The 14,856-nt window shown below is 45.2% G+C and overlaps 1 protein-coding gene across 1 annotated transcript in view; it reads left to right on the top strand.

The window, feature by feature from the left end:
- Positions 1-14,856, top strand: part of MYCBP2 (MYC binding protein 2) — a 1,075,853-nt gene that overhangs the window by 339,750 nt on the left and 721,247 nt on the right. Inside the window, 2 exon segments of the mRNA XM_029603038.1 lie at positions 3,127-3,319; positions 10,747-11,021. Coding sequence (XP_029458898.1) covers positions 3,127-3,319; positions 10,747-11,021 — 468 coding nt within the window.

Here is a 14,856-nt window from a genome sequence, read left to right as displayed (position 1 = left end):
ACTAATTTTCCTTTGTCCAAATCACCGACCCACTTCGTCAGTCTCTAGCTTGGTGGAAAAATCAGATCAAGCTTCTCCAAGGCCTGCCCTTCCAGGCCCCAAATCCTCAAATAACTCTTATCACCGATGCTTTCAACCTCGGTTGGGGAGTGCATGTTGCCAATTTGCAAACCCAAGGAGCTTGGTCTCCAGAGGAAGCCAAACGCCAAATAAATTTCCTGGAGCTACGAGCAATAAGATATGCTCTCAGGGTGTTTCGGGATCACCTGTCCAACCAGGTCATCCTGATTCAGACAGACAACCAGGTGGCCATGTGGTACATCAGCAAGCAGGGAGGAACGGGCTCCTACCTACTGTGTCAGGAAGCGGCACAGATATGGGCGGAGGTCCTTTCCCACTCTATGTACCTCAGGGCCACCTACTTGCCGGGAGTGGACAGTGTGTTGGCAGACAAGCTGAGTCGCACCTTTCAGCCACACGAGTGGTCTCTCAACCCCAGAGTAGCGAACTCAATATTCCAACGTTGGGGTTATCCTCAAGTAGACCTTTTGCGTCACCTCAAAACCGCAAAGTAGAGAACTTTTGCTCTCTCACTCGCAGCCAACACTCAAAACCAAGAGACGTATTCTCCCTCTCATGGGCCACTGGTCTCCTATATGCATTCCCTCCACTTCCACTTTTCTCAAAGACTCTCGTGAAGTTACGTCAAGGCAAGGGAACCATGATCCTCATAGCTCCTCACTGGCCACGCCAAGTGTGGTTTCTGATTCTTTAGGACCTCTCCATTCGCAGGCACATTCCCCTGGGGAAGGACCCGCTTCTGATCACCCAGAATGACTAGTGCCTTCGACACACCAATCTTCAGGCTTGTCCCTGACTGCCTGGATATTGAAAGGCTAATTCTTCAGTCACTCAACCTTTCGGTGCCAGTTCCCATGTCCTGATTGCTTTGCGGAAGCCTTCCACGAGAAAATCTTATTTTTACAAATGGAACAGGTTTAAGTCATGGTGTTCCTCACTGTCACTTGATCCTTTTACCTGTTCCACCACGAAGTTTCTAGACTATTTCTAGCACTTATCAGAGTCAGGTCTAAAAAGTCTTCTATCAGGATGCATGTCAGTGCGGTAGCCGCCTTCCATAAAGGTGTTGGGGATGTACCCATTTCTGTACAACCCCTTGTGACATGATTTTTGAAGGGCTTGCTCCACCTCAAGCCTCCGCTGCACCCTCCGGCCCCTTCTTAGGACCTCAACCTGGTTTTGGGTCGGCTTATGAAACCACCATTCGAGCCTCTCCAATCCTGTGATCTTCGATATCTCACATGGAAAGTGATTTTTCTTTTGGTAATCACATCAGCTCGCAGAGTTAGTGAGTTACAAGCCCTAGTTACCTATCCGCCTTACACTAAACTTCTGCACGACCGAGTAGTGCTCCGCACTCGCCCTAAGTTTTTGCCTAAGGTAGTATCGGAGTTTCACATTAATCAATCCATTATACTACCAACCTTCTTTCCCAGGCCCCATTCTAATCCAGGAGAACAGGCTCTGCATACCCTTGACTGCAAACGGGCTCTAGCATCCTATCTATACCGTTCAGCTGCCCACAGGAAAAGTATTCAATTATTTGTTTCTTTCCATTCACCAAATTGGGACAATCTGTGAGTAAGCAGAGTTGCCATGGCCCTGACAGAGTGTGCTTTAACACGGTCTTGGAGTAGAATGCCTGCTTGCTGATAGCAAAAGGATATGCAGTCCGCTAACCAGGAGGAGAGAGTCTGCTTAGAATGTAGCAGTCCTACAAATATCAGGGAGCGGCACCTACGCTCGGTGCCGCTCCCTGATATTTGTAGGACTGCTACATGGAGTTCTCTCCATACCTTTACAGCCCATTATTGCTTAGACAAGGCTGGAAGACAAGATTCCATCTTCGGCCAGTCTGTCTTGCGTAACCTTTTTGCAACTTGATGTACCAACACCCGTCCGCCTGCCCGTTAGGGTTCAGGATGACCTCTATCAAATTTCCACCCAATTGTGTTGTGCCTGTTGCACATCTTGGATACATTTAGTGCATACTCTGACATCCTCAGCTTGGTACTCACTCATATGTGAGGACTACCATCCTGCTTGTCCTGTGAGAAAGCAAATGTTGTTTACCTGTAACAGGTGTTCTCACAGGACAGCATGATGTTAGTCCTCACGAAACCCGCCCGCCACCCCGCGGTGTTGGGTTCATTACATTTTCTTATTTTATTTTTAGCACTTTCTGTAGCTTTAAACAAGACTGAAGGGGGACCCCTGCTGGCTGCAGGTTTAGTGCCATGCTGGGCATGCCCAGTAGGTGCCAGTCAAAGTTCTAGAAACTTTGACAAAAGTGTTCCGTGATTGGGCTCCATCCTGTGATTTCATCCATATGTGAGGACTAACATCCTGCTGTCCTGTGAGAACACCTGTTACAGTTAAGCAACATTTGCTTTATGCTGGCTCTGTTTACACCTTTCTAATAATTCCCAACATTGTTTGCTTTTTTGACTGCCGCAGCACACTGAGCCGACGATTTCAAAGTATTATCCACTATGATGCCTAGATCTTTTTTCTGGGTGGTAGCTCCTAATATGGAACCTAACATTGTGTAACTACAGCAAGGGTTATTTTTCCCTATATGCAATACCACCTTCTTATGACCTGGTTTGGCCTCTGTTGGAAACAGGATGCTGGGCTTGATGGACCCTTGGTCTGACCCAGCATGGCAATTTCTTATGTTCTTATCCCATTTCTTGCAATTTTTAATTTAGTTTAAAACAAAAAAAGCAATTGACTGACAAACAAGTACGTACGTATCCAGCATGATTTTATGATATTTGGTTTGTCAAACAGCATTTAAAGCTAGTGATGGCAACAACTTCTGACACAAGTTATGCATGTATATTAAAGTTGGTGGGTGTGATGAATATTTTTTTTTACAGTATTGTAAGTGTGCATTAAATAGAATATCTCATGTCGCTGTAAGAAAATGTGCAGGAGTTTCCTCTTGAATTTTTTAAACATCTGACTGTATCTAACCTATGCTCTTTATTTTATTTTTTTCTCCTTCCCTGGTATATTCACCTTTCTCATACCTTGTACTAGGAGTGTTTTGAGTCTTTGCTGAGCATTCTCCATTGGAGCTGGACTACTTTGGTTCTGGGTGTAGAGGAGCTGCGAGGATTGAAGGGATTCCAGTATACAGCTACTCTTCTTGACTTGGAGAGGCTTCGTTTTGTGGGCACTTGCTGTCTGAGGTTGCTGCGTGTCTACATCTGTGAGATATATCCTATGTCAGGTACTCTGCTTTGTTTTTGTCTTGCAGAGAGCGTTTAGTAGGGAACACATAGTAATTTTTGTCCATGTTGTTGTGTAGTAATAGTAACCATGCATTTCTGTTTGCAAACATTTCCAAGGGCTTTCAGTCTGTGTGCCATCATTGAATTGTGCTGCACCCAAAAGTAAAGTGCAGACCATGAAAAAGCAGCAGGTTTCTGGCATGAAGAACTAAAGTTTTGCTTTGAAAATAAGCAATAGTATGTAACAGGGTGTTCTGTTTTAAGAGGTCTTGACATGCCTGTAAACATTGTTCATGCATTGAAGAAGAGAGAATTTACTACGAACCATGATGTTTGTTCTGTTTAAAGAACAAAAACAATATTTAATTAACTGTTTTAACAATTCCTAATGAAAAGATTGTCCCTTTTTCTCTCTTTCACTCAGACTTCCTTTTCTTATCTCTTAATACCATGTTTTGTGTTAGATTAGTGAAATAGTACATTATAGTTTGTTTAAAAAATCATGATTATTTTTAGTTGTATTTGTCTACAACTGGCTTAATCCCATTTTTTTTAGGGAGAACAGATGAATACCGGTAAAAAAAACAAACCAGAAAGTAGTATAAGCAGTATCTGCACATGTAAGAATAACATACAATTGAAACATTTAAATTGTGTTAGTACCCATTGTAAAGAAGTAGGGTAAAATCCTCCATTCCCACTGGCTAGTAATAGGACCCAAACAAAATATCCTTGATTAGACCTAGTTCTGGCACTCTGAATGCATTATGACAGGAATCTGACCTTCATAACCCTGTCCTTATCCCACCCAACAGGAACTCCAACTACCCCTCTGCTCTCTTTTCTCTTTCCGAGGTGTCTGCCATGTTCATTACTAGAACACAAGAAAAATACATTTTGGGCTTTTTCAATTTCCTTAGTCTGGGGTGATTCATTCCCTAGGCAAAATATTTCTGTCATACTTTTAGCTTTTTATAATCTACTCAAAGCAGCAGGACCAGCAGGTTTAATAACTGTTGTCACATACTGTCACAGGCCAAATAGCCATGTGGTAGAAGAGGAGGGAACAGGTGTGGTGGTGAAGTTACCATTTCCTTTTGTGGCTCAGGTGTACGGGTGGCAGGATAAAAGGTAAAATCTTAGGTTGTGATGCAGATCGTACAGATTTGAGTGATAACACACATGATCCCATGTAAAAAGCAGGGGGACACTTTTTGAAGTCTCATTAAAGGGTTGCCTGCATGTATGTTCTGCTCCCCGCCCCCCCCCCCCCCAATATGCCTATTGCTGGTATGTATGGTTTGACTGAGAATCAGGTACGGGAGCAGAGCGAAATAAATTACAGAAAACAAAAAATTAAGAAAAGCCAATACACATTTTAAAGACAATTTAGACTTTTTCTCCCACCTTTAGGTATATGCTTTGGTTTTTATGTGGAGACAGCTCTTTGCAGATCCAAAATGGAAAAAAAATGAAATGTGAAAACATAGTTCCCTGTAGGTACTCTGATCAGTCCAGACAGTGGGTTGTGTCTCCCTTCCAGCAGATGGAGTCAGAGAAAAGCTTGAAGGATGCTCTCTTATAGCCTGGAGCGCCCTCTGCATCCCTTCAGTATTTCTCCGACTCCAGCAGATGAAGGTTGCAGAACACGCGGTTCCCCACTTAAGCTACAGCAGGATAGAAGTTTAGATTTCTCTCGCTCATTCCTTCTTAAATTCTTTCACTGTCTGGATGGATCAAGTTTAAAAAAAAAAATGGGTTTCTGGCTTCAGTCACTTCTAAACTTGCAGGCAGAACTGGCAGCAATATTACCTGGCATTTTTCAGAGTAGATTTGGTACGTTTTTGTACTTTTTCCTTCTCAGGCTTCTCTGACTTCCAGGAGTGAATGTTGGTAGTCCAACCTCTCCCCCCTCACGACGGCATGCTGCCCTGAGACGCTGCCTTCCTCGGGGCAGCGCTAGCAGAGAGGTGACATTCCTCTGCTTTTTGTAAAAAGCCAAGTCGTCGTTTTCTGAGCGGAGGTTCTCTTACCCGCTCCTGTCAGGCTCCAGGGGTGTTTCTCATTTATTACCAGACTTTTCCTTCCCCATGCAGCGCTCAGCGCGATGTGCTGCCTGCAGAGAGCCTGGGCCGCAGCTTTCCCACGAAGGCATTTGTTTGAAGTGCCTCCCCGGCGGGGAGGGTCCCTCGAGGCCGGCTGGACATTCGGCTTTGCGCTCCCAGAACGACTGCTCACTGGGGGGCTGGCCCCGATCCTGTCTAGCGCGGGAATGGTGGTCATTTTGTTTTCAGAGCCAGGCGCTCCTAGGCAGCCAAATGGGGATTCAGATGGCGGCTTTTCTCCTTCCTTACTGGTTTTAACTCTGGTTAATCCCCCGGGCCAGGGGGCAACGCCAGGGGACCTTCCTGCCATTCCTCACTCGGGACCTCCACCGGCACCTCACCCCCAGCCTTTTTTCAGTGGATTTTGTGCTGCTTTTGCACAATGCTTTTTTGGCCAGTTTGGAACAGCGCCAGGATGCATCTTCAGGCCCCCCTCCTCCTAAGGTGATTAGATTGGCAGTTCCTCAGGAGTCCACTGCATCTCCTCAGGGATTCTCCCGCGTCAGGGTGGTCCTCCATCCGGATACTTCTCCCCAGGGTGCTCTGGGGCCGGACCAGGATAATCTGACTTCTCACATGCACAAGGAAGGGGATGACCCTAGGGTCTTACGCCTGTTTCAGAGGGATGAACTTGATTTTCTCATCCCCCATGTACTTGAGAGTTGGATATTGAGGCTCCACAGGATCCACCTGGCACCAGTACGAGGGCCATGAAAGGGGACCCCCCGTCATTGCTGGAATGTGACCACCAGCGAAAACGTTTCCGTTTCATCCTATGCTCCTTCAATTGCTATCCAGAGAATGGGATTCACCAGAGCCTAGTCTGAGAAGTAGGAAGGGCTATGGACAAGCTCTATCCTCTCCCGGAGGAATTCCTAGAACTCCTCAAAGTCCCCAAGGTAGACGCGTCAGTAACAGCGGTCAGAAAAAGGACTACTATCCTAGTCGTGGGTGGAGCCGCCCTCCGATACCTCCAGGATCGGAAGCTCGAGGTCTACCTCAAAAGGTACCCTTGGGGGTAAGAGCCACAGTGTGCAGCTCTTTAATGCAGCATGCAGGTCTCAGGTGGGTCCAACAGCTGCTCAGTGCTCAAGACCTGCCACAAGAGGAAGCGCAACAGGCAGAACGCCTAGAGGCGGTACTAGCTTATGGAGCGGATGCGCTATATGACTTACTCCGCGACCTGGCCAAATCAATGGTATCAGCAGTCTCTGCCAGGCATCTCCTCTGGATCTGTAATTGGTCGGCTGATTCTTTGTCTAAGACTCAGCTGTGATCTCTCCCCTTCAAAGGCAAATTAGTTTGGTGAGGATCTTGAACAATTCATCAAATCCCTTGGAAAGAACAAGGTGCATAAGCTGCCGGAGGATCGTCCTCTGACCTCCAGGACATTCAATTCTATTAGAAGCAGATTCTGGGGTCAGTGGCGTTTTCGACAGTCAAGACCGGCCTCTCAAAGACCTCCTTCCTCACAGTCGCAGTCCTGGTCTCATTCCTTTCACAGTCGAAGACCAGCTCAAGACAGCCTCCCTCAGGGGGCCTCTTCCAAGTCTTCCAATGAAGAATTGCTGGTCCACTCTTCGACCCCCAGGATAGGGGGACATCTCTCCCTTTTCTACAAGGAGTGGGTCAAAATTACCTCAGACCGATAGGTTCTGGATATTCTACAGCACGGCTACACTTTAGAATTTGCTTGACCCCCTAAGGGACAGGTTTCTCTTCTCTCCCTGCGACCCAGTGAAGAAACAACATGTAGTACGTCAGACGCTCGACCGGCTCATGGACTTAAATGCCATCCTCCTGGTGCCCCTGAAGGAGCAAGGGTTAGGCCATTATTCAGTCTACTTCATCATCCCCAAAAAGGAAGACTCCTTCCGTCCAATCCTGGATCTCAGGATGGTCAAGAGGGCCCTCAGGATCCCACATTTCAGGATGGAGACGTTACGCTTCGTAATAGCGGTGGTATACCACGGAGAATTCCTAGCCTCCTTGGACTTGACGGAGGCTTATCTCCACATCCCCATCCTCAAGGAACATCGCTTCCTTCGCTTCAAAATCCTCAGTCAACATTTTCAATTTCAGGCCCTACCCTTCAGCCTAGTGACTGCTCCCCGCACCTTCACCAAGGTCATGGTGGTGGTGGCAGCAGCAGCTCTACGGAGGGAGGGGAATCACCCCTATCTGGATGACTGGCTCATTCGAGCGAAGTCCCTGGACCTTTGCCAGCAGGCGGTCGACAGAGTCTTGCAGCTTCTCCACTCTCTCAGATGGGTTGTCAATTTTGCCAAGAGCAGCCTTATTCCCTCTCAGATGCTCGACTTCTTAGGAGCAAGGTTCGATACCAATTTGGGCAAAGTCTTCCTGCGTCAGGACCGTGCTCGGTCGCTTATCTCTCAAGTACAATGCTTCCGTTGCCTCTCACTCCCCACAGCATGGGACTATCTCCAGGTCCTGGGCTCCATGGCTTCAACTATAAATTTGGTTCCTTGGGCCTTTGCGCATATGCGTCCTTTGCAGAGGGCGTTACTCTCCTGCTGGAAGTCAGTGTCTCAGGAGTTCCAAGCACTCCTTCTGCTGCCGGAAGTTCCCAAGGACAGCCTGAGCTGGTGGCTCAGTCTGGATCACTTGCTGCAGGGAGTGGTCTTGGAGATCCCACAGTGGGTGATAATCACCATGGATGCCAGCCTCTCCGGATGGGAAGCTGTGTGTCAAATGCAGTTGGCATAAGGACGATGGACGTCAGTGCAAGCGATGTGGCCGATCAATCATCTCGAAACCAGAGCGGTTCATCTTGCTTTGAAGCGTTTCTTCCCCCTAGTTCATCACCAAGCTGTAAGTATACTCTCCGTCAACGCCACTACGGTAGTGTACATCAACCATCAAGGAGGAACAAAGAGCCGCCATGTCTCTCAGGAGACAGACAAGTTAAGGGCGTGGGCAGCACGCCACCTCTCCCGCCTGGCGGCGTCCCACATAGCAGGAGTGGACAATGTCCAAGCGGATTTCTTAAGCCGTCAACACATAGATCCCGGAGAGTGGGAACTCTCCGAGAAAGCAGTGGCTCTCCTCTTCGTCCGGTGGGGGACTCCCCATCTGGATCTGATGGCCAATCAAAAGAATGCGAAGGCTCTGCGCTTCTTCAGTCTCAGAAGGAAGCACGGTGTGGAAGGAGTGGATGCCCTAGTTCTCCCATGGCCGCGAAACCACCTACTTTACGTGTTCCCGCCATGGTCCCTAGTGGGAAAGGTGCTTCAAAGAATAGAGATTCAGCAAGGTCCTGTAATTCTAGTGGCACTGGAATGGCCACGAAGACCGTGGTTTACAGACCTAGTCAACCTCGCGGTGGACGGACCTTTCCACCTGGGACATCCTTCTGCGTCAGGGTCCTGTATTTTTCGACCGGGCAGATTGCTTCTGTCTTGCGGCCTGACTTTTGAGAGGCGCAGGTTGAGGAGTCGAGGCTACCCAGAGAATGTTATTTCGACTCTCCTGAAGGCTAGGAAGACTTCCACTTCCACCTCCTACGTGCGGGTATGGAAAGTCTTTGAGGCCTGGTGTGAATCCACAGGTGTAGCTCAACGTCGCGCTTCAGTAGTCCAGATACTATCCTCCTTACAGCGAGACCTGGAAAAGGGGTTGGCTTACAATTCCCTGAGGGTTCAGGTGGCAGCCCTTGGTTCCCTCGTCCGTCACCTGGATGGAGCTCCTCTTTCGTCACATCCTGATATAGTCCGGTTTCTAAAGGAGTTCGGGAGTCGTGCAGGGAGCCTTCCCTCCGTTTCACAGATTCGGGAGTATCCTTGAGCACAGTTCCATCTTTCCTGCCAAAGGTGGTCTCGACCTTTCATTTGAATCAATCGGTGGAACTACCATCCTTCCCTGACGAGGATCCCAGAGAACTTAGATGGCTTGATGTCAAGCGCATCCTAATTTGATATCTGGAGGTTACAAATGAATTCCGCCTATCGAACCATCTCTTTGTCCTATGGAGCAGACCCAAAAGGGGGAACAAGGCTTCTAAAACCACAATTGCTCGCTAGTTAAAGGAAGCAATCTCTTCAGCATACGTTAGTGCTGGTCGGCCAACTCCAGAGGGCATCAAGGCTCAACGGCAGGAGGGAATGAAGAAAAGAGGATTTATATTTAGACAACAACCAACAAGGACTAAATTGCACAGGCTGGGTAAACAAATAGGCGGAGTAGCTTGCTTATTGCGGCGGCTACTACCCCTAACCATTTAGGCTTGATACTTCACATTGATGCAGCTCCAGCACTGCTCTCTACATCAATGGTGGGGGTGGAAGGAAATTAGAACCAAAAAGTTACCAATAAGAGCCCTGACTTCAGCAGTCAGAGTAACAGATAAATATGAGAAAAATAAGTACAAAAGCTTTCTGGGCAGACTGGATGAGCCATTTGGTCGTCTTCTGCCGTCATTTCTATGTTTCTATATGTTTTGCTCTGTGCTCAAGCAGCTTACTGGGCAGAAAGCCAGGCAGTCTTGCCGCAGGACATATGCAGAGCAGCTACCTGGAAATCGTTGCACACCTTTGCACATCACTATTGCTTAAATCTCCAATCATCGGGTTTTGGCTCCTTTGGCGCTCAGGTCATTCGAGCAGGGCTATCCGGGGCCCACCCTACGTAGGGAAGCTTTGGTACATCCCACTGTGTGGACTGATCCGGGTACGTACAGGGAAAAGAAAATTATTCCTTACCTGCTAATTTTCATTCCTGTTGTACCGTGGATCAGTCCAGAGGCCCACCCTAAGAGTAGATATGGGTTTTGGAATAGTCTACACAGTACTTTTGAATATCAGCTCGAATGATTAACAGTATGAGGACTGTTCGTGTATTGCTAATGGTTCCTTTTGCAAGTTTGTTCTCACTACAATTTCTAATCAAAACATTCTTGTACATTGTTACAGTTTGAGGTTGGTTTACTTGATCCATTCCATGGTTTCTTCTTGCTTTGATATACTCAATAGTGAAGTGACGCAGAGGGCACTCCAGGCTATAAGAGAGCACCCTTCAAGCTTTTCTCTGACTCCATCTGCTGGTAGGGAGACACAACCTACTGCCTGGACTGATCCGCGGTACTACAGGAACAAAATTTAGCAGGTAAGGAATAATTTTCTTATTGAGTCATTCAAAGTATTAAGTGAAATATATCCAGTAAAAGGAAAATCTTAATCCTGAGAGCCCCTTATCTAAACTGACCAAATGTGTTATCTGCCAACTATTGAGCACATCTGAGATGTCAGCAAAAAAATGAATGGATGTTGGTATTAATTGTAAATTAATTTTAATCTCTTTTGTAGCTGCCACTAAAGCTGTTGTGGAGGAAACCACCAAGCTTGCTGAATGCATTGGGAAAACAAGGACCTTGCTGAGGAAAATTTTGTCTGAAGGAGTTGATCATTGTATGGTGAAGTTGGACAACGATCCTCAGGGATACCTGAGCCAGCCTTTAACTCTTCTTGAAGCTGTTCTCCAAGAGTGCCACAATACATTCACTGCTTGTTTTCATTCCTTCTATCCAACACCAGCTTTACAGTGGGCTTGCCTTTGTGATCTACTGAATTGTTTAGATCAGGTATAAAAAGCATCTCTAATGCTGAGTGGTAGGTTTTTTTGTTACTGTTTTGAGATTGTTCTTACTAGAAAATGATAGCAGAGGACCACAAGGCCCATCTAGTCTACTCATTCCTGATGTGGTATCACAGATTCTCCCTATCTCAGGTTTTAACTTCACTTCCTTACCTCCTTAGATGATCTTTGCTTATCCAATGCTCCCATGAAATCTGATTTCAGCTCTCCTTTGCCTCCTTTCATGATTTTTTTTTTAAATATGGAAAAAAAATCCTTGTTTCAAAATATTTCTTTCAAAAGTTTTAAACTGCTTTTCCAAATAGATGCCCAAGATAAAACATAAAATATAAAAAGAATAAAATAGAGGCCAATTGTCAGAAGATTTCCACAGGTAAAAAGCTTTTTATCTACATAAATAGCCTATCTGAAAATTGCCCTCCCTGTGTACAACTAAAAGTACGCATGTAATTCCATAACCCACATACTTATAGCCACATAGTGTAGGAATTTCCAGAATGGGGGCTGAGTCAGGGGAGAAAATTACATGTCTTGAATTTTCAAAACCTGTGTGTGTAGTTTTGTCAGAAAAAGGTGCAAATCTCTGTGACCATCTTTTCCTTAGTTATCAAAGTGCAAGTACATGCATGATTTCATTTTGAAAGTTGGTGTAAAGTCCATGAGTCAAAAGAACACTAACGTAAATAGTAAAAAAAAAAAGGTAATGCAAATTGCAGTTACTCTAAGGAATTTAACTAATAGTCTTCACATACTCTGATTATAATTGCATGTCCTTGGGGAGTATATTCCACAAATGAGTGACAACATAAGAAAATACTTGCTTTCATAGTCCTAACTAATTTTATTTCTGACAAATGATGGGTGTTACAACAGTGCTGCCCGAGCTTAACCACAATATAGCAAACATGATAGAAGTTTTGTAAGCCAAATTTAGGGATTTAGGTAGAACGCTGAAATCCAGAACCTCCAAAGTAGCATTCTTGGAAGTTCTCCCCAAGTTTTACTGTGTGGATAAGATTATGCAGGGAAGACAGCTTTAGATTTGTTAGCAACTGGGCAATATTTTGGGGGAAGGGGGAAGCCTATTCTAAAAAGAAGGGCTTCACCTTAACCAGGTGGATCCAGGCTGCTGGTGCTAATGTTTAAAAAGGAGAGAGAATATGGAATTTCTTTTTTAACTGGCCTTAAAAAAAAAAAAAAAAAATTCCATTTTATCTCTGTCAACTGCTAGGAAGGTTGTATATACAAGCAAACATACCTTAAAATGTCTATATGTAAATGCCAGAAGTCTTTAAAAAAAAAAAAAAAGATGGAAGATTAAAATGTATTGCACTGAATGAAGAGGCATCTCAGAAACTTGGTGGAAGGAGGATAATCAATAGAACAGTGCAAAACCATGGTACAAATCGTATTGCAATGATACAGTGGATCAAATTGGTGGGGGGGAGGTGGGCGTTATATGTTGAGGATGATGTAGTCAAACAGGAAAATATCCTGCAGGAGACTAAATGCATTGTGGCGACTTTATGAATAGAAATTCCATGTATGATGGGGAAGAGTAAAGTGCTAACAAATTAGGGGAGTTAACCAATTTGGCAACACAGTAATGGGAGATTTAAATAGCCTCAATATTAACTGGGCAAATGTCATATGCTAGGGAGGTATATTTTATAGATGAAATAAATGACTGCATCATGAAGCAGCTGGTCCAGGAACTGACAAGAGGGGAAGCTGTTTTAGACCTAATCCTTAATGGAGTGCAATGGAGTGGCAATAGTAAAGTGATGAAATTTGTCTTAACTGGAGGAAGGACAGTATTTAACTTTTAAAAGAGAAGTTATGATAAAATGAGGAAAACAGTTCAAAAGAAACTAAAAGGTGCAGCTGCAAAGATTAAGAATTTACATCAGGCATGGACATAGTTTAAAAATACCATCTTGGAAGTCCAGACCAAATGCTTTCCATGCATTAAAAAGGCAGAAGGAAGGCCAGTTAGCTGTCAGCATTGTTAAAAAGTGAGGTGAAAGAGGCTGTTATAGCCACAAGAATTTTTTCAAAATATGGGAAGAGTATCCAAATGAAAAAAATAGGTAAAAGCATAAGCACTGGCAAGTTAGATGCAGAGCAATGAAAAGGAGAGCAAAAAGAATTTGAAAATAAATTTGTCATAGTCAAAAACTGATAATAAAAGCTTTTTCGAATATTTTTATTTATTTATTTATTTGTGTTTTTCTATACCGGCATTCACGGAAGTTCGTATCATGTCGGTTTACATAAAACAAGGGGTGAGCAATACATTATAACATACATAGCTAAAACGTAAGAGTATACATTACAAAAGTATAACAAGTGCATAGAAGAAAAAGTTACAATAAAACAGGGGTTATTCTAACTGGGATTAGAGTTAGAGGAGAGATAAAAAGTTTAACAAGAAGTAAAACCTTGTAGTGATTGGTTGGTATTGTCTGTTTCAGTTTAATAGAAGATGCTCAGTGTTGCTGCATTTGATGGAAGTGAATCATTAATATATCTTGATGGAAGTGAATCATTAATATATCTTAAGCAGGAAGGCTGTGAGGGTTGTTGGTTGAACTGTTAGATAATAGAGGGTAAAAGGGGTACTTAGAGAAGACAAGGTCATAGTGGAAAGAATAAATTATTTGCTTTATTGTTTACTGAAGAGGATATTGGGGGAGATACCCATACCATAAATGGTATTTCCTGTTGTAGCCAGATCAGTCCAGACTCCTGGATTTTGCATCCTTGCCAGCAGATGGAGACAAAGCTTTACTGACATTGTACAGAAACTAGTGTGCCACCTGCAGTCCCTCAGTATTTCTCTTCCAGCAGATGGTAAATGGTGTAAAACCTGCAGTCTGGAGAGAAAAAAAAAGATTAAAAGACAAGAACATTTCTGGATCCTCTGAGGGGGTTGTGAGGTCCTGGTGGGGATTTGAGTTGGATGAGCAGGGGCTTTGGTGGCCCTTCTGGTAGCTTGGTCTGGAGGTCTGTGTGGTGGACATCTGGTAGTCCAGATCTCTCTTCCACCACTAGACAGCAGTTGACCCTGCTAGCAGTTCTGCATTGCAAGCCCAGTGAAGCAGGGAAGTTTCCCCTTTACACGGTTTTCCTGGGCTGGGTCGCTAAAGTTTGGCAAAAGGAGTGGAGATGAACATAGCCAGTGGTTTGGCTCTTTTCTGATCTGCCATGTAGCCTGTGCTCCTGGAGCCAGAAGTTCTACATTAAAGGAAAATATTGGCTTCTATGTATCTTTATTTGTTCTTAGAGTACAAAAAAATAAATAAGAGAACAAGGAACTAGTTAAAGTAATCTGTGTAGCATCGGGGTTCCGGGTTGGTGGGGGGAGCTACCCTAGCTCGGGGAGCTCAGCGATGGGGTTTTTCAGCAGCTTCTCTGCCTGCAGAGGAGACCAGTTGTTGGCTCTGTGTGCCTAGGGGGACTATTCTATTGCTTCCCATTGAGGTGCTGGTGGTACCACAGGTGTGGGGAGGAACAGCGTGCGCAAGCGGCATAAACATTGCCGAGCTGGTAAGAGAAGCATTGGGGCTGTCTGTGGCTGGCCGATGGGACAGATGCTGGCTAGGCGGCACAGACAGGGCTGCAGGGACCGCGCCTACAGAGAGGCTTGAAAACAGAAGCAGCTGAGAGAGAATTAAGAACGGCAGCATCTAGAAAGCAGACTTTCACTGCAGTGCAGGAACAGTGGCCATCTTAGATGCAGCTCCCATGTTGCCGGAGGATGTGGGGGAGGGTCCAGCTTCACCGTGTCCATTCAGCCCCACAGGTGGATTCCAGGAAAG

The sequence above is a fragment of the Rhinatrema bivittatum genome, chromosome 5 (assembly GCF_901001135.1).
Source record: "Rhinatrema bivittatum chromosome 5, aRhiBiv1.1, whole genome shotgun sequence".
Classification (NCBI taxonomy): Eukaryota; Metazoa; Chordata; class Amphibia; order Gymnophiona; family Rhinatrematidae; genus Rhinatrema; species Rhinatrema bivittatum.
This window is presented reverse-complemented; position numbering and strand designations above follow the sequence as displayed.